Source organism: Cibotium barometz, chromosome 24, assembly GCF_041138505.1.
Source record: "Cibotium barometz isolate CiBa-2024 chromosome 24, ASM4113850v1, whole genome shotgun sequence".
NCBI lineage: Eukaryota > Viridiplantae > Streptophyta > Polypodiopsida > Cyatheales > Cibotiaceae > Cibotium > Cibotium barometz.
Genome location: NC_141069.1, coordinates 7885614 through 7904848, shown reverse-complemented (window position 1 = coordinate 7904848; position 19235 = coordinate 7885614). Strand labels below are relative to the sequence as shown.

General features: G+C 43.6%; 1 protein-coding gene across 2 annotated transcripts; it reads left to right on the top strand.

Moving 5' to 3' along the window:
• Positions 1 to 263: 263 nt before the first annotated feature.
• Positions 264 to 18921, top strand: LOC147624870 (uncharacterized). 2 transcript variants are annotated; one of them, XM_086818108.1, is made up of 3 exons: positions 270 to 958; positions 16540 to 17080; positions 17167 to 17336. In XM_086818108.1, the coding sequence occupies exons 1-3, from the start codon at positions 398 to 400 to the stop codon at positions 17187 to 17189; spliced, it is 1125 nt and encodes a 374-aa protein (XP_086674234.1). In that variant the 5' UTR covers positions 270 to 397; the 3' UTR covers positions 17190 to 17336. The 2 variants fall into 2 exon arrangements, with proteins under 2 accessions (XP_086674233.1, XP_086674234.1); XM_086818107.1 differs by having other exon boundaries at positions 264 to 958; positions 16540 to 18921.
• Positions 18922 to 19235: the final 314 nt, after the last annotated feature.

Sequence of the window (19235 nt, the reverse complement as noted above, 5' to 3'; positions counted from 1 at the left end):
ATCTAGCTATGCAATATAAGAAACATTTTCTTTTGAGGAGGAGGGGGACTTTACTCCTTCCTGAGAGTGTTAAAACCCAAAACACCCTAACAACTCTCTCTCTCTCTCTCTCTCGCTCGCTCTCATCTATCTCTCTTTTGTCTTTTTGTGTCATTGGGGCTTTTTACTTTGAGAGTTAGTATATACGAATTATTAAAAAATAAGATACATAGTGAATATATACGAATTATTAAAAATAAGAATACATAGTGAGTATTATTATCAGGCAACGATGTGCAACGTCTACACTTCTATTTCATTAACTTAGCTGCCGACAAGAAGGGTAACGCTAACGGAGCCGGGCGATGGTTGAAATTCATTTGGTCCTGTGCTTTCTCATGTGGCGAAATCAGTGCTCATGTCGTGCGCTGTTCACCCTTACGCCGCCGGCAGCTTATTTGGTGACAGGATTAGCGGAGTTGGAAGTCGGGAAAAGAATAGTGGTGCTGCTGTTGCTTGTGATGTGCATCGCAGAAGGATATGTTGCCAGGAGCAGGGGAGGCAGGAGGAGGAGGGGCGGAGGAAGCTGAGTGACGTGGGCGGAGGTAGGCGCGTGAACAAGCGGCGGCCACTGACGGATGATGGGGCGCGGCGAGTCATCAGGGAGAGAGCGGTCTGGGAGAGCCAGCTCCGCAAGAACAACCCAGGAGCCCGAGGTTACAAGTGGATCCGCCGCACTCCCTCGCAGATGGCTCAGTTTCTGGCGGATGGGCGCACGAACTATGGACGCAGTAAGCACGTGGACAGTGCCATTCGCACACTCCGCAAGTTGGCTTCCAAGCCCAGAGGCTCTTACGACTTTGGTCTGTTGATGAATCCTTGGGTCGGCCGGCTCTCCTTCAAAGAAATGTGTATAGTTCTCAAGGAGCAAAAGCATTGGGTTCAAGCCTGCGACTTCTTTCAGTGGATGAAGCTTCAGGTGCCTACCACATGATTCTTGAAAGTGATGCATCATTCTTTCATGGACGTCTGTGTAGTTTTTAGTTCCTATAGAGGGTCGTAGGTGAAAGCACGGCTGCCAAATTATTGGCAGGTCTAACCAATCTTAGGGGGTTTAAACATCTTTCCCATCCCTGGCTTTTCTGCCACTCTTGAGTGAGCAGGCTTCCTCCATCTTATGCACTAGGCGACCCAGAGCACCAAGGATCTCCAGCACACAGAGACAAATCCATGTGATTCTTTGACGACATGACATGCTCTCACCGAGCCACATCTAACATCAGGAGGCTTATAGAGTCATGTTTCAGTTTTCAGTTTTCAGTTTTCATGTTCCTTTTTAGATTTTCCATGGCATTGTATACCCATGGTATCATTGTAATATTCATAGGCCCTTTGGGTCTTTTATAGACATTAATACGTCTCTCTCTCTCTCTCTCTCTTGCTGTGCACTCTATAAGAGCAATAACTCTTCATTCCTTACACAGTATTAGAGCATACCCCTTGTCTCGTTTAGTTTCTCTTATCTTTTTCATACGTCAGCCCTGTATTCTGCCTATTCTCTGTCTTTCTTTGGGTGATGAGTGATCAAGAGGTGCTGATTTTTATCCCGGAGCTTGGACATCCAAATATAGAAACAAGAGCCATGGCTCATGCATCATCTCTTTCATTACCCAAAGCCTCAAAGCTTGACGGGAGCAACTACCCTTTGACGTTCAAGATAAAGAACGAGTTGACTGCCCGAAAGCTGTGGAAGGTGGCAACCAGTGAAGATCTCGCCCCAAAAATCATTGACGATGCAAACAAAGAAGTGCGGAAAGATCCTCAAGGCTCAAGAGTATGCCTGGGAGCTTGAAGAATGGGAAGAGAACTATGCTATTGTGACACACCTACGAGTATGCGCGGCACAACCAAACATCAGATAGCAGTCGACATGCAGTCGGACACAAGTGACACATGGCACCGCCACGTGGTGGTGGTGATGTGACAGTCAGGTACAAGTGGCCAATATATATATATATATATATATATATATATATATATATATATATATATATATATATATATATATATATATATATATATATATATATATATATATATATATATATATATATATATATATATATATATATATATATATATATGCCCAATGCTCCTAGTCAGCCATTAGCACCCACATATATATATATATATATATATATATATATATATATATATATATATGTGTGTGTGTGTGTGTGTGTGTGTGTGTGTGTGTGGGTGTGTGTGTGTGTGTGTGTGTGTGCGGGTAGCCAAATCGTCATGTTCATCTACTTTGCTCAGTGTTGGACTTCACACAACATTTCTTTGTAGGCAAGGTGCTAGCTAGGAGTGTATAGTAGGTCATAGGCTTGTGATTTGACATCTTCATTCTCGCCACATCTTGTACTTAAATTTCGGTTGTACTACTTCTTTCTTGTACATAATACAGAGCAGCAGTTTAGGACTCTTATGTGTGTTGATTCCGTTGTACTCTTCTTTCTATCTCTGGAAAACCCTAGCATGTAAGCACAAGCGTTCGACAGTTGGTATCAGAGCCCAGGGAACCTTTAGGTAGAGAACTTAGATTTTAGGAGTGCACAAGTTCGGGTTTGGGGAAAGTGAATATTTGAGTTCTCTTCATTGCACTTGGGTTAATTGGGGTATATAATGCTTCTTTGCCCCAACAAACCCTTACCTCATCGCATAGGGTTGAAATCCATCACTTGGTCCTTGATCACTTGATATTTGTCATGGATTCATGACTCACTGATTTGCTTCTCCGCATGAAAGCATCCATGGACACGCAGGTGGCTAAAATGGAGGCTATATGTGCCCATCTCAATAGGATGGAGTCGTTGTCAAGAGCTTATCAAGAGGCCATGTAGCTAAGGACGCGTGTGATGCAGGTGGGGGAGAATGCAACACACCTACAAGTATGCAGGGCACAACCAGACATCAAATAGTAGCCGACATGAAGAGTTGAACAATGCAGTGATGATGTGGTAGTGGTGATGTGGTAGTCGAGTACAAGTGGGCGACAACAATACTATTGGCCGACTAGGAGCATTGGTGCATATATACACGTGGGTAGCCAAATTGTCGTATTCATTTGCTTTCCTCAGTGTTGGATTTCACAAAATCATTTCTCTTTTAGGTGAAGTGCTAGCCAAGAGCGTACAGTAGGTTACGGGGCTGTGATTGACGTCTTCATTCTCAGCCACATCTTGTACTTGAATTTTAGTTGTATTACTTCTTGCTTGTACATAATACAAAGCAATAGTTTAGAACTCTTGTGTGTGCTGAATGTGTGATTCTGCTGCACTCTTCTTTCTACCCTAGCACATAGGCACGAGTGTTCTGTAGCTATGGCCCTGAGGTGAGTTTGTTCCAAGCTGGCCACTGCCAACAAGCAGCCCTATAATCACAATTACGGCAACAATTGGGACGTTCAGATCTTAGCATCACTAGGAAACAACCATTTCCTTGGATTCCCACTAGATCACAGATTAAGAAGGATGTCATTTGTCATGTGCATGATCAATGCCATGGACAATCTTCAGACGCTGATCCAGAAGAGACAATCTTCAGACGCTGATCCAGAAGAGGCAGCCGGATAAAGACTATGAACCAGATAGGATCAGAGATTGGAGCACAGGTGCTTTGGGCAGTGTGGAGCAAGGCTTGGGGAAAACAAGAAGAGGATGCTGTTGGCTGCCTGGAAAGGGGGTACTGCTGGCTGGACACAGGCTCTCTCGGCTGTACCAGAGAGCATGGCGGCTGAAACGCATCAGGATATGGCAAAGGGACTACAAGCGCATCAAAACATGATTTATTTGTCCAATCAATCAACTGGCCGACTAGCAGTCGGCCAGTTCTCCATAAAGTCAAAAGAACTATAAATAGCACAAGAGGCTCCTTGAAAGATTCATTCAACCCTCTAGGGGTTTGGGTCACTAGGATGTCCCATAGGGGACAGAATTTTGGGTGTTATCACCTTTTCTTCAAGGCAGCCTATGGCTGTAGACAAGTACCTTTTTGTACTATATGGAAATGGATAGCCAAAAAACAAGTGAATGACCTCTGGAAAGAATTACAGATCTTGGTATTTGCCGATTGAAGGAAGACCGAAGGAATTGCCCTATCGCTATGCTCTGGATTCCTGGCCCAAAATAGAGAGCAAGGTGTCCGGAACACGCAGGATGAAGAGCATCGTCTTCACTGATGAGAGAGGGCGAGGCATAAACCCGCCATGAATATACTGAATTTTCCAGCACCTCTCTCTCTCTCTACTCTCCCTTCTGTCTGCGTTTTTGCATCAGCATGTTCTCAGTGGTGTTTAGGGCTGAAAGAAGACCCCCGGAGCTTCCGCGCATTACATCATTAGACTCGAGTATTGCCCTACAATCTTCAGAAAGGCTTTACCTCATGTGTAGATGGAGAACTTACTCCAATATGTGGGCATTGATGCATGTCACTGAGAGGAGGTGTTGGTGGGCAGTTCCAAGACCATATATAGGGGGCCTAAGTAGATCGCATAGTTGACGGTACAATGATGATGTGGAACATGATGTCATGCTGATGTGGCATTGAATGGTCAAGGGTGGCCACCTCCACAGATGGTTGGCCATCCCTTTGAAGGGGTGGCCAGGTTAAGCTTTTAGCTTATTTAAACATAATTAAAGAGCTTAATACTTAATACTTGAGTAAATATGAGACAAAGAGCGGAAAGCTGTGTTGTGTTGTGTTGCATTGAGATATAGGGCCTTGTTAAATAGGGCCTGAAAAGTTACAAATGAAGAAGCACAACCCTGACGAAAGAGTGTGACTCTTGAATGAATAGTCGTGTTCTTTGGACGTAGAGATGTGTCCTTTGATCAATAGATGTGTCTCTTTGTATAGAGTCTAGACGTGTTCTTTGGTGATGACCCATGTGATAGGGTGTGACCTTTTACTGGTGTTCTTTCAATTATTAAAGACTAATCAATAGTAATTAGGGTGATTAAGTCACAATCGTGACATTTCCTCCCACTTAAAATAAGATCTCGGCTAAATAAGAGAAATATTGGTAGATGTGGTTGAAGTTCTTTGGCATTAGGCCATTTATACTTGTGGTGAATTTCAGCTCTACTTAGAAATATTGAAAAAGTTTCCTCTATTATCTTGCTGTCGTGCTTTAAATGCTAAATGCCAAGTCGTGGTATTATTCTTTAATATCTTCAGCTTTGTCAACTTCCAAATGTGGGGCTTGAAGTTAACTTGGCTATGTTGCGTTGTAGAAGAATCTGAAGGTTTAACCATGAATTCTCTCGATGATACCGGAATAGTATCTGCCAAAGTGTCCAGCTTGAAGGTAGTGAAGTACTCATCCAATTTGTTAGAAGGATGTGAGAAATTCTCTGCAGTGTTGAAAGCATTATGCTCTTGCTTGGTATCACTTATGTCATCCCATGTGGGTAAGGTTGAAACAAGTGTTATATCCACTTTGGTAGTCTCTCTGCTTCAAAGAAGTGCATCGTTGGTGACTCATTATGTTGGGATAAAGAATCCAAGGACTTTTTAATATTATCCTGTTCTTCTTCTAAAGTCATGCCTGGAGAATCCTTGGTGTTGTCATCAATTGACTCTATAAAGTTTGTCATATATGTGTTAAGGTTAGAAGAGTCAACTTTAGTTCCACAAATGTGTTTCATGTCAGTATGTGAAGTCTTTGAAGAAATTATTGAAGCCAAGCTAGTACTAACATGAAGTGCATGAGCTATTGCATGTTTTTCTTTTGAATTATCGAAGCAGTCTTCTGAAGTTGAAGGTTCCACATTATGGTTTTGAGTAGCATTGGGTCATGTAGGGCATCCAAACCATTGGGTCTTGACATAACACCTAGCGATCATACCTATGAGATACGCCCACTTGCGAGTCGGCAAGTATGCGATTGAAAGGTGGAGATGCTACCGATCCAGATTCAGGACTACGAAGATACTTTGGAGTGTTATATTATGCATCTAGAGCATGTAGACTTGTTATTAGGGATTGAGTGGTTTAAGACTCTTCAGGTACAGATAGATTGGTCTAGTCATACTTTTTCTTTTGAACATAGGAACACGCAGTATAGTATCTTAGGTGATTGTATACAACCCTCTCAGAGATCTCTTGTAAATACAATTGATTTAGGATTCTTCTTTGTATAATGGTTTCAATTGTGTCTTAATTGCACTTTCTTCATTTCTCATACCTACAATGGATGTTAACGAATTAAGTGTGTTTGAAAGCAACGAATTAAAGAAGATACTTGATTTGTTTCAAGATGTATTTCCTAAGGAACTACCATCAGGCTTACCACTTGAAAGGACAATAGATCATCGTATTGACCTGGTCCTTGGTGCTCACCTTGTTAGTATTCCACCTTATAGGATAAGCCAAGCTGAGGAAGATGAGTTGGCCAAACAACTCGAAGATTATTTGAGGATGGACCAGATCCGTCCAAGTAAATCACCTTGGGGTGCACATGTGTTACTCAGGGGCAAGAAGGACAATACCTGGAGAATGTGTATAGATTACAAGAGATTGAATAAACTGATAATTAAGAACCGTTATCCTCTCCCTAGATCAGATGACCTGATTGACCGGTTAGCCGGAGCGAAGTATTTCACAAAGATAGATTTACGTACTGGCTATCACCAGATACGTATTCATGAAAGGCATGTCGAAAGAACCGTCTATCGGACTAGGTATAGCCATTACGAGTTTCTCGTATTACCTTTTGGGTTAATCAATGCTCCAACCACTTTCCAGCAAATGATGAACGATCTTTTTCGTGAACATTTGGCAAAATTTGTGGTTGTGTTCTTGGATGATATTTTAATATATAGTCGTACTCTTGAGAATCACATTAGACATCTCACGATTGTCTTAACTATTTTAAGACAGAATCGACTATATGCTAAATTAAGTAAACGTGAGTTTTTCATGACAGATATCATTTACTTGGGACACAAGATCACTAGAGACGGGTTGAGCATTGACTATGACTGAGTTCAGAAGGTTCTGGCCTGGCCTATACCGCAGACTGTGAAACAACTTCGTTCTTTTCTCGGTTTTGTTGTTTTTCTTTGGAAATCTGTGTGGGAGTACTCTCAACTCACACTATCGATGACCGACTTGTTGAAAGGTCGTGGACGTAAGTCGAATCAGCCTATCACTTGGAATAACGATCTGGATATGGCCTTCAGACTTTTAAAAGATAAAGTCAAGGAAGCACCTATCTTAGCATTACCCGATCCTAGTCGGCCTTATGCTCTTGAAACTGATGCCAGTGACTATGCAATCAGGACTGCTCTATTTCAAGATGGTAGACCTGTTGCTTTCGAAAAGCTGGACGACACTCAATTTCGTTGGCCAACCCTTGAGAAGTAGCTTTATGCTGTCATTCACGCTCTCAAGGTTTAGAGACATTATTTATATGGCTCCAAGTTTGTGGTATTGACTGATTATCAGTCAATGAAGTATGTGTGTGATGCAGATGATTTGAGAGAAAGGAAAGCTTGATGGGCTGAGTTAATGCAAGATTTTGATTTTGAGATTCGTTATCAAAAGGGGTCCATGAATAGTGTCGCAGATGCGCTTAGTCGGATTAGAGAGGTGAATACTTTGTCGTTCACAGAGATTACTACTGACTTATTTTAGTCATTGAGAGGGCTTTGCAGGACTGATAGTTATTTTGGTCTATATTGGCAGAAGATCCAGGACGAGAGCTTATTGATTGATCAAGACTCAATGATTGAGCAGCCTACCATTCAGGCTGCAGGAGGCCAGTGGTGGATGATTCGGAATGGTTTACTATTCCGTAATGACAAAATTTGTGTACCACAGATCCCGGACATTAGGTCCAATGTTCTTAAGGAGTGTTACGATGCCCCTTCTGCTGGACACCTTGGGGTACACAGGACATTATCGTTAGTGAAACATACTTTTTATTGGCCAAAGATGAAAGGATATGTAGAAGATTATGTTTTCAAGTAACAAGTTTGTCAAGCAAATAAAGCTGAACGCTTTAGACAGGCTGGGCTGTTGCATCCTTTGTAAATCCAGTAATAAATGGAAAAATATTTCCATGGATTTTATTACCGGATTGCCAAGAACACGTCAAGGCCACGATTCTATTTGGGTTGTGATGGATTGCTTGACAAAAATGGCTAGATTTTTACCGACACGAAAGACCATTACAGCTACGCAATTAGCACGGCAGTTTATCGAGCAATTGTTTAGATTATACGGGTTACCGCAGGACATAGTCAGTGATAGGGACTTTAAGTTTACAAGTGACTTTTGGAGACTTGTTTTTGAGAAGTTGGAAACAACTTTGAATTTGAGTTCCTCATATCATCCTCAATCTGATGGCCAAACTGAAAGAGTTAATCAGATTTTAGAGGATATGCTTTGAGGTCTCCAAAAGATAGAGTTCATGGGAGGATTATCTTTCTATGTTAGAATTTGCATATAACAATACTAAGCATACGAGTACAGGTTTTAGTCCTTTCATGCTTATGTATGGTTTTCAACCTCGATCACCTGTTACAGCGGGATTTCAGGACTTCAGCATGATGCAACACGTAATTTTTTGCAAGATATGCAAGAAATGTTATAAGTTACGAAAGAATCTATTAGAAGTGCTCAAGACAGAGACAGATTTTATTCTAATAGACATCATTCATCCAGAGAGTTCTTTGAAGAAACGATGGTGTATTTGCGAGTTCGCAAAGATTCGGAGACTTTACGGACAGGTCAATCTCCGAAATTATCCCCTAGATACTGTGGACCATTTCGTATTACACAACGGATTGGTTCAGTCGCATATGAATTGGATTTGCCTTCTCATGTGAAAGTTCATCTTGTATTTCATGTCAGTAGACTTAAGGAAGTACTGGGTGGAACAAACCAATTAGTTACTCCTCAAGAAATTATAGATGTGGAGGACATGACATTTGTTCCACATGAACCTGAAAAGATTCTTGGATTTCGTGAAAGACGATTGCGTAATACACTTATCACGGAATACAAGATCAAGTGGAAGGATCATATTGAGGAGGACGCTACATGGGAGACATTGACTACCTTTCAGAGGGATTACCTCGGCTTTTTAGTGAGCTCAGCAGTGAGCTCTTAGAGGAAGGGGAGTATGTCATGTGCACAGTGTGTATCTACCGTGCGCTACACACACACAAGACTAGCTTTAAGGTTTGGGGAAGCTTGGAGCTAGGTAGGTTGATTGGCGAGCTGAGTTAGGGATAGACTAATGGGCGGGCACCCAAGTGTGGACGCCCGATGACCGGCCAAGAGCCTATAAAAGAGTGGCCAAGGTTAGTCATTAGTTCATAGAGTCTCGCATGTCTTTGTGAGAGCTCTATGGTCAGGAGCTTGGATCTAGTGCAGACGTGCACTTGCTTTATGCAGCCGAGGCCGGCAGCAGTCTTGAGGCCCGCGAGGGTAGCTTCTGTCAGAATACGCAGCGGAGATGATGACCAGATCTGGGAACACAAGAGCAAAAGGCAATGCAGAAAATAACAACACAAGAGCTCCACGACCAGCCATGAGGACTAGTCGGCCAGAAGCATGGTGTCAGCCAGCTCATCTGGGGGGTCGTGGACCTGAAGCAACACAAACAGCCAGTAGCAGCACGTCAGATGCAGTCGGCCAGCTTCAGAGGTCCACCTTCCTCCACGGGGCTGCCACCCAAGCCATAGAAAAATAGGAAAAAATGGGAAAAAAATACGGGGAGTGAGGAAAAATGATAAGACACCTACAAAGGGCGGGCACACCCACAACAGAGGCCCTGGTGTATATATATAGACAGGAGATGACTTCTAACACCTCCTCTCAGCTCCTGGCTGTGAAACCAACCACAGGGAGCTGGGGTGCCACCTAAGCAAATCCTGAGATAGCGACTTCGTGAAGAGGTCCACTGTACTGTCCTCCGTCGAACAGAATTCCTACAAGATGTCATCAGCAAAGATCTGTTCACGAACAAAGTGCCTTTGGATGACCATGGGTTCCTCCAGTGGAAGCCCAATCCTGCAATGCAACCTCTGCAACCTCACCACCTCACAAGCAGCATCACAAGCAGCCGGTACTCTGTCTCTGTCGTTGACAAGGCAAAAGATGACTGCCTCTTACTGCTCTGTAAAACTGCTCCTGGGCCTGAAGTAGATCTCCTCGTGTCCGGATCTCCTCCCCAAAATGAGTCACTCCAACCGTGGAGTCGGACTCCATCAATCAATCCCCCTCCTGTGTAAAAGAGTCCATGATCCTTCACATGCTGCAGAAACCACAAGATACGCAACCCTGCATCCCAAAGAGTCATCTGCAACCATGAGCTCAACTGCCTCATCAGGAAGCTACCGTCCGATATGTCCATCAACCAGATCAATGAACCATTTTGCTTCTGAGTCAAAGAGGCATCACATTGCTCACAAGAATCACCACCTGTTACGGTGCAAAGCCAAGTCCTGGAAACCTGCTGAAGACCACACAAGGCCTTCTGAAACCTGTAAACCACCCCCTCTGAATTCGGAACTACAAAGCCTGGAGAAACCACCTCCTTCTGCAAGTAATCAACTACCACCTGCCTGGCTTTCCGAGAGGTCCCCGCGGAAAGAATATCCTCATCTACACGAGTTTCTTTGTCCCGAATACTACGAGACATCAGAGCATAACTTACCTGTTCAGTTTCCTCTGATTGCTGACGAACACAAGAACCACCAACATCAATACTGGAAAGTTCCTGCCAACCAACGACTGCCATCAACTGGCAAGCTATCCACCATCTGGTCTCGGAAAGCCTGCACCTGCAGCATATCCACACTTAAGTGGCCATTACCAAACTGCCACTCATCACAAACCTAAGGACTTGGGAGAGAGAGTGCTGAAAGCTTGTAAACTCCATTCTCCACTCCGCCTTCCCAAACCACCTGGCCTGTTGCTTTGTCCCGGAGAGCAACAAAATGCTCATCAAACTCCACCCGTACGCCAGTCTTGCAAACCCGATGCACTGACAACAGATGAAAACCAAGTGACGGAACATACAACACCTGGGAGGAATGCTTCCCCCCTCTGCCATCAGGAACTATCTCCAACCTGCCCTTACTGTGAACTGGGATAGTGGATGTATCCCCAGTAAGAATGTGACCAGAATACCTGCAGAGATCCTGTAAATCTGAACGGGAAGGAGTCATGTGCTTGGAAGCACCACTGTCTAGAATCCACTCCCGAGTATCCGTTGCGGAGAATCCTCCAACCTCCTTCCTGCCTGAAGAAAATGAAACATCGGTGTCCATCACCTCCAGGTGCACAAAAACCGAGTCTTCATGATTGCTACTGGGGAATCTTCACCCTTCTCGGTCTTCCGCTTGGGACATTGCCTCCAATAGTGGCCTTTCTCGCCACAATCATTACAGGTCCTCTTTGCCTTTAGTTTCTCGCGGTCAGTAACGGACTTCTTCTCAAAAGACTTCTCTGATGCAGCCTTCCCTTTGCCCGTGTTACTGCCTTTTGACCGTTGGCCAGTTAAGGCCTCCAAACCTCCACCCTGAGGAGGGTGCATGAATCGTTCCTCCTGGTCCAAGACCATGGGCACAAGCTCCTTTCACGTGATGGTGCTGAGTATGCCATTGGTAATCAAAGACGAGTAAAATGCTGAGTATTTAGAGGGCAAATGCGACAACAACGTTATGGCCATGTCCTCTGATGATATCTCCTTCCCAGCCTGAAGAACTTCTTGTTGAAGAGCCTGCAACTTGTTAATATGCTCCCGCATCGTCAATGACTTTGGAGGGCTCATAACCCGCATCTGTACTTCCAAGGAAATCCTCTTCATGGGTGATACCCTGTTGTAAAGAGAAGCCAAATGCTGCCATATACCTCTGGCCAGCGTCATATGCTTTACATGATTGATTACCTGCGGTGTGCAATTGAGGAAGATAAACGAACGGACCCTGGCGTTGACATGATTTCACATCTGTGCCTGTGCCTCCCGGTCCCTTCGGATCGACAGTAACTCCCCTTCCTCTACTTCCGGCCGTGGAACCCCAACAACGAGGAAATCAGTGAGGTCGTAAGACTCCAGAACAGATTCCATCATAACCTTCCATATGCCGTAGTTGTTCCCGTCCAACCGACGGTCCATCGGGAACATGGGGAGTGTAAGGATCTTCACATGTCTCTCGGCCATCTCTAACAGATCTGCCATTGCGGGGATGTACTCTGAAAAAGGGTGGGTGGGTGGGTGGTGAAACCGGGTTATGGACACATAACGCAGTAATTCTTTCAATTAAATACTTGGACTTTATGACACACACACAAACAGAATCCTCGCTCCCTCGCTCAACACCAGATTGGCCCCGAAGTCCGGCGCCCCTTTCGGTATTTATTTATCAATTAATTCAAAGGAAATTACAAGGGTATGGTATCTGTAGTTACAAGAGCAATTCACAGCCAAGAAACCCCTGTTCTAAGGAAATTTCGACAGCATTTCGGTACATAAATCTTCCCTGAACAAAATCCCAAGTCCCTGGTCCTCTTCCTTGGCCTTCTACCACTCAAATAAGCCCAAAACAGTCAATTACAGCGGTCTGCAATTTTCTGCACAGCACTGGTTTGGGTCCTGTTCCAGCTCCTGTACACTTTCTGTACCATCCTCTAACCTTTGGGCACAGTTGCCCTAAATCCTGGCATCAAGTCCCTTGCAAAACAGTCCAAAAACAGCCCCTAAACAGGGCTGAATCGGACACCTGCTTGAAGAGGTTATGACCCTCTTCTATTCCTGCTTGGGTGTAGCAGTTAGCTACACCTGTCCCTGTTCAATTGAGGCTCTTGCCTCAGCAACCAAGCATCTGACCACATAGGCTGTACATGTCAAATGAAATAGCCTTTCTGCAGGCATAACCATATCATAAAAGAGGGATAAAGAGAGAGTGATTATGCAAGACAAAGCACCACTCTACATAAAACAGGGGAAAAGCTTGCATTCCTTGGCCAACCTGTGATCCACCATAGCTGAAAAATGAGAGCACAACTCCCTTTTTGTGGAAATTGGGCGCCAGCTTCTCTGTAGAAGGAAATTTTGTCAAAATTTGACACTTGGCGCTCATGCCTTGTTTTCCCGCATCGAACCTTCTCAGCTAAAAATATCTCGGATCGTTCACAATTTGACATCACTTCTTCAGCACTTATTATTCCTCTCATCAATCTTGACGTAATGACGCGAACAGATTCCAGATCGGGACAACTGGCCCAAAAACAGCAGTTTTTCCTAAAATTTAGGAGATATGCCCAAAGCATTCCTTCAGGTCATCTGACCAACATTCTCTTTCGTGACCACATCAGAAAACGTAATGTGGTCATGATACAGTGACTTTTCATTTCATGGACATTCACAAATGTGTATCTACATTTATGGCCAGGCACACTGTCCTGCACCATTCTCAGTGGCCAAGTACACTGTCCTGGTCCACTGTTCGTCAAGTCTTCAGTGCCCAATCTTCTGGGATTTCAGGGTCCCAAGGCTCAAGTAAACCATCAGTCGCACGAAGTCCCAATGGTCCACCTTCTCTGGTCATGTAATGTCGAAGCTTGATCCAAGAGATATCTGAGGGTAGAAATCAACAGCAACTAAAGAACAAAAAGAAAAAGAAAATATATGTATTTACTTAGGTAAATACAAGGAAAGCAGCTGCAAAAGTTCACCACCTGGTGACAGTGGGAACAAAGAAGAACTAACACCTGCAAAAGTGGCTGTCCAGCAAATCAGCCCGCTGTCCTCTTGCTTCTCCTCTTCCCAAACAGTCCCAAACAGTCCACCAATCAGCAAAACAACAGTCCCCCTCTTGCTCACACAAATCCCAAGAACTATCTAGAGCCTAGGCTCTGATACCATGTCAGAATACGCAACGGAGATGATGACCAGATCTGGGAACACGAGAGCAAAACGCAATGCAAAAAATAACAGCACAAGAGATAGAGAGATAGAGGCATGTAACTCTGCCCTATATACACAAGAAGAATCCCGGAATGATACAAAATGTGGCAAGGGACTACAACAGTCGGCCTGCTGTAGGGCAGCCGACAGAGCCTGAAGCTCCACGACCAGCCATGAGGACCAGTCGGCCAGCTCATCTGGGGGGGGGGGTCGTGGACCTGAAGCAACACAAACAGCCAGTAGCAGCATGTCAGATGCAGTCGGCCAGCTTCAGAGGTCCACCTTCCTCCACGGGGCTGCCACCCAAGCCACAGAAAAATAGGGAAAAATGGGGAAAAAATACTTGGAGTGAGGAAAAATGATAAGACACCTACAAAGGGCGGGCACACCCACAACAGAGGCCCTGGCGTATATATATAGACAGGAGATGACTTCTAACAGCTTCGTGGCAGTATGGGACATCACAAGGTAGAGATTGGTCGGTACGTCCATGTAGTTAGCTCAGCTCGTGGCTCGGTGGGGACAGCCAAGACTAGTGGGCTTGCCCACGGCTGTCAAGGTTGGGAGGTGAGTCAGGCTTGCACCCCCTTCACGTTTGTTTGGTTTGTTTGCAGGTTTCGAGTCTTGTACTAGGAGCGTTCTACGAGGAGATCCTATGGGGCTTTGACATAATCTTGTACCTAATCAAGCTTTAATCTCTTGTACTCCAACCTATAAATTGAGGCTCAAGCTAATGGAAGTTTACACTCTTTGTGTCCCACTCTATGCCTACATCTTGCCCAATTAATGTGATTATCTCTAAGCTTTTCCCATTAAGTTACAAGCTCATAATCATGCATCCATAATGAGTTTTCTAATCCACTATGATCCACCATGATGTCCAACATAGTATCAGAGCATAGATCCACTCCCTCATCATTATCAACTATTCATATTGAGCTCCCCCCATCATACCTTATCCATAATCGTTTGCTAATCTCATATTAACCTGTTTTTTCATCTCTTCCCATACCTACAATCGGTGGAGCCCTTGGCTCTCGCTCCCTTTCACAAGCCCTCTGCACAGACTTGTAGCCTAAGCCAAGCTTGTAGCTTACTCTAGGCCCTCAGCACACCGAGAAGCCCCATCGAAGGAGGTCGCCATTGCCAGATTTTCAAGCTGCAATTGGTGCTTTGGTGGTGGAGTCAATTTTGACAATGGAGCTCTCTGAATAGGAGTTCTGAAGCTAAGGCACTCACAGAAAGCTGCTTTGGTAATAAGTTAATTAATACTTGATTAAGTCACTTAATCTTGAGTTTATGGACTCAATACCAAAGTAGGGTCATTGCTCTACCTAGCCCTAGAAGCACTTTTGTTCTAAACAAGTAGAAGATCATCAAATGCATCCACCAAAAATGCTCTGTTTTCAGATTGCAAAACAGTGAGTCTACTCACTAAAATTAGGGAATAATTAGAGCATTAATCTCTTTGTTTTGGGGTGATTAGTGAGTCACTATGCCTTCTTCAGCTGAATCATCAAATGCTAAATACATCAAGCCCAAGAAGAAGGTCAAGAAGACCAAAAACAAACCTTAAACTCACTATTACCACTATGCCAAAACACAAGGATTCTCAGCATTTTTATGCACTCATATGTACATGTATGGGGATGGTGGTTCTTAGTACTCATTATTTTATTGTAAAGGAGTAGACATTACCCTTGGGAAAGAAAACCAAGTGGTAAGACCCCGCTCACCATTAATCATTATGGGATCAACAGTAGACTTCAAGTTTGATGGGATGAACTTCCACACATCGCAAACTAAAATCAAATTCATCTTAATGAAGAAGGGCTTGTGGAGTGTAGCAAATGGCGAGGAGAAGAAACCTCCCACTAGGATGCTGAAGCACTTTGGATAGCCAAAGTCGAGAAGGCCCTCGACATTATTGCACACAATTTAAGAGTTCCAAAATCAGCTTGCTAATCAAGTATTTTGAATTAAAATGAACTCTTGAGATTCTATGCCTACACACCTAAACTACATGAAGACCTTACTTACTCAACTGGCTGGCATAAAATTCAATATGGAAGAGGATGTATGCACTGCAATGCTCTTAAAGATTCTTCCGCAAGAAGACTGTGGAACCATAGTAACCACCCTCGCCAACATTCCTTCTCCAAAGCTTGTGGAGATGGAAGCATCACTCTTAGAGGAAGAGAAAAAAATCAAGCAGCAGCACGGCATCTACGAGGGAGCTTTACAACAAAGCTTTATTGGCAAGGAGCTGCTGGAGACCGAAGAGGAAGGGAAGCACTTGGCTGTGATACTAGATTTAATATTAAAGGGGTCCTCAATAAGTTTTCCAAGAAGATAGAAGAGTGCTTGGAAATGTAACCCTGTCACACAAGCTTTTCACTTATGACTGATCTCACAATGCACATTCATTTCAACCGTGTTTATCTTGTTGAAGTGGTTCTGAGTTTTCAGGGTTAAATCTATTCTAATTGTACAAATAAGGTCATTGCTGAAACAACATTGTAAACTGTCCCTGATTCCAATGGTTTTGAAGATGAGGCTATTAAAATTTGCAGGGTTGCTACATCCCAAGTGTGATTCCCTACACAATCCTGTTGAGGATATATGGTCAAGCAGGACGACTTGATCTGGTTGAATGCCTATATACAGAGATGCTGGAGGCAGGTTGTGAGCCAGATGAGGTTGTAATCTGTAGCTTGATTTGTGTGTTTGGGAGATCAGGTCAAATAGATGGCATGATGAAGTTTTACTCTATGATGCGCACACAAGGGCTGGTTCCACCCACTGTGGTATTTAATATCATGCTTTCTTCCTTGTACAAAGTGGGTTTGTACATGAATGCGATTGATCTTTGGAAAGATGTGCTTTCTGCTGGAGTGAGGCCCAATGATTACACATATGCGGTGGCTATCAATGTTTATAGAAAGAAAGGCAAGTTTGTGGAGGCTCTTCATGTTTTTGAGGAGATGATGCAGGCAGGGCATCTTCCTGATGAGATTCTTTACAATATGGTGATCACTATGATGGGAAAACTAGGCAGGCAGGATGGAATCATAGAAGTCTATGAAAGGATGAAGGCGCAGGGTTTGGTTTTAAGTAAGTACACTTACACCTACTTGGTGCACTTCTTTAGCAAAGCAGGCAAATATCAACTAGTGGTTACGTTTTTCTCTGAAATGCAGAGTCAGGGCTATGCAGCGGATGAGGTGATTTATGGTACAATAATTTCAATTTATAGCAAGCTGGGTATGTATGTGGATGCAGAACGTGCTTTCAAGGAGATGGATGAAGCTGGACTTGTGGTCACTGAAAGAGTGTTTGTTCTAATGGCCAGTGTACGGATGAAAGCTAGGAAATATTCTTCAGCATTACAGCTTTTTGATGAGATGCAATCTCGGGGATTTGAAATGACAAAATTTGCGTGGATTATTGTGTTGCAGTGCTGTGTGAAGCAGCAGAAGTTAAAGCATGCTGAATCTGCTTTTCAAGTAATGCTCAACCATGGGTTTGTAGATACGGTTGCTTACACATGCATGTTCAATTTGTACAAAAAGATGCACGTGTTTGAAGCTGGCAAAACTTTGCTGTCCAATCTAGAAACCTCTGACGTGGAACCTGATGAGGAACTATATGGTGCAATTATTGACTACCTTTGCAGCGCTGGTTTGCCTGCACAAGCAGAATGCTATCTTACTGAAATGCAAAACAAGGGGTTGACTCCCAGCAGAACTATCAAAACTATGCTAATGCAGGCTTATGGATACTAGGGCAGGGCATCGTTCTGAAAGATGTTCCCATGTGTGTGGGTTTGCTTGTGTGTATATGCTCGATCAAGGTAGAGAAGAAAGGAGATGTGTCCATGTTCGCATAGTAGGGCTGGATGCATTTTAGAGCTAGATGCATTTGGTGCATGGCAGTAGGGCCGCTCTGATCAGCCACCAAGTTTGTCTCTCTGCTCACAGGCATTGAAGTATTTCTTGGCACCAAAGACACCTATCTCACCTGACATTCTACTCTCTGCTGCCGAGAGAGAGATTGCTGCTGCTAACAAATGATCATTGGTTGAGATGAGCTTCTCCTAGCATCAACCGAACGTCTAGCAGCTAGTGCATGCTTCTTCAATCTGATTGAGAACACCTTTGGAGCTTTGGGGATGTGGAGTGCTATCAACTGTCAAGACTTGTATCCAATCTTTCTCGGACCCAGCAGCACAGCTAGGATCTCCACTCCATCTCAGAAAGCTTGGGTCAGTACTACCACTGTTGCACTGGTGACGAGACATCCACCAAACGGGGGAGGTTGGATACTAGTACCACAGCCATTGAGATTCATGAAAGGGTCTGACAAGTAGGAGGAAGGGAATGAAACATCCCTATAAACGTCTTTGCGGTGCCTGGCTTGCCCTCGCAGTTTGATGCACTGTATGTGTTACTATCAGGGCACATTGCACATGTTTGTGATATCCTTGCCCTTTTACTAGGCCACATGTTCAACAGAGCCCTATGTCATGGTCTCACACTCTCGTGGTGTCACACAAGTGCATTATATCCTTGGAAAGAGGATTGAATACTATTCGGAAAACCAAAGTTCTGGTTCTCTATACAAGCATGGAGGCTGCAAGCACACGTGTCCTTAACTTAAGAACCAAAGGCAGCCACAAGCCACAAAGCCATGAGCTGTTGAAGCCCATCAAAGATGACATTTGACACAGCTACATCCATAGGACATGGATATGAGAGAAATACCTTAATTCTAAGACATAATGGTCGATTCCTTGCACCAACTGCAGATGGATTTGTAGGGAACTTGGGAACTCATGCTGCACTTTGGATTTTCATGGGTCAAATTAGAGTGTCATCACATGGCATCCAATAAACAAGATCTGGTCGAATTCTCTTTCATTTTTATAACTATAAGCGTCCCTCTTTTTTGTTTGCAGTGCTTTGAAAGCCCTTCATTGCCTTTGTAGTTCTCCAATTAAGTATATACAGAACAATTAGTAACAGGTCCGGAATTCATCCAGTAGAATTCGGGGCTAACAGCCTCATTCTAAGGAGTATCTTTGTATATAATATATATGTATATATATATATTAAAAAGTAAAGCCATATAAATGAATGAATAGCAAAAATATTGAAAAAAATCCAAGGTTACTAGTAGTGTGTGTTTACCTTGCATGTATATGTACACATATATAAAATAAAAAATAAAAATATATACACACACACCCACACACCCACACATACTCATA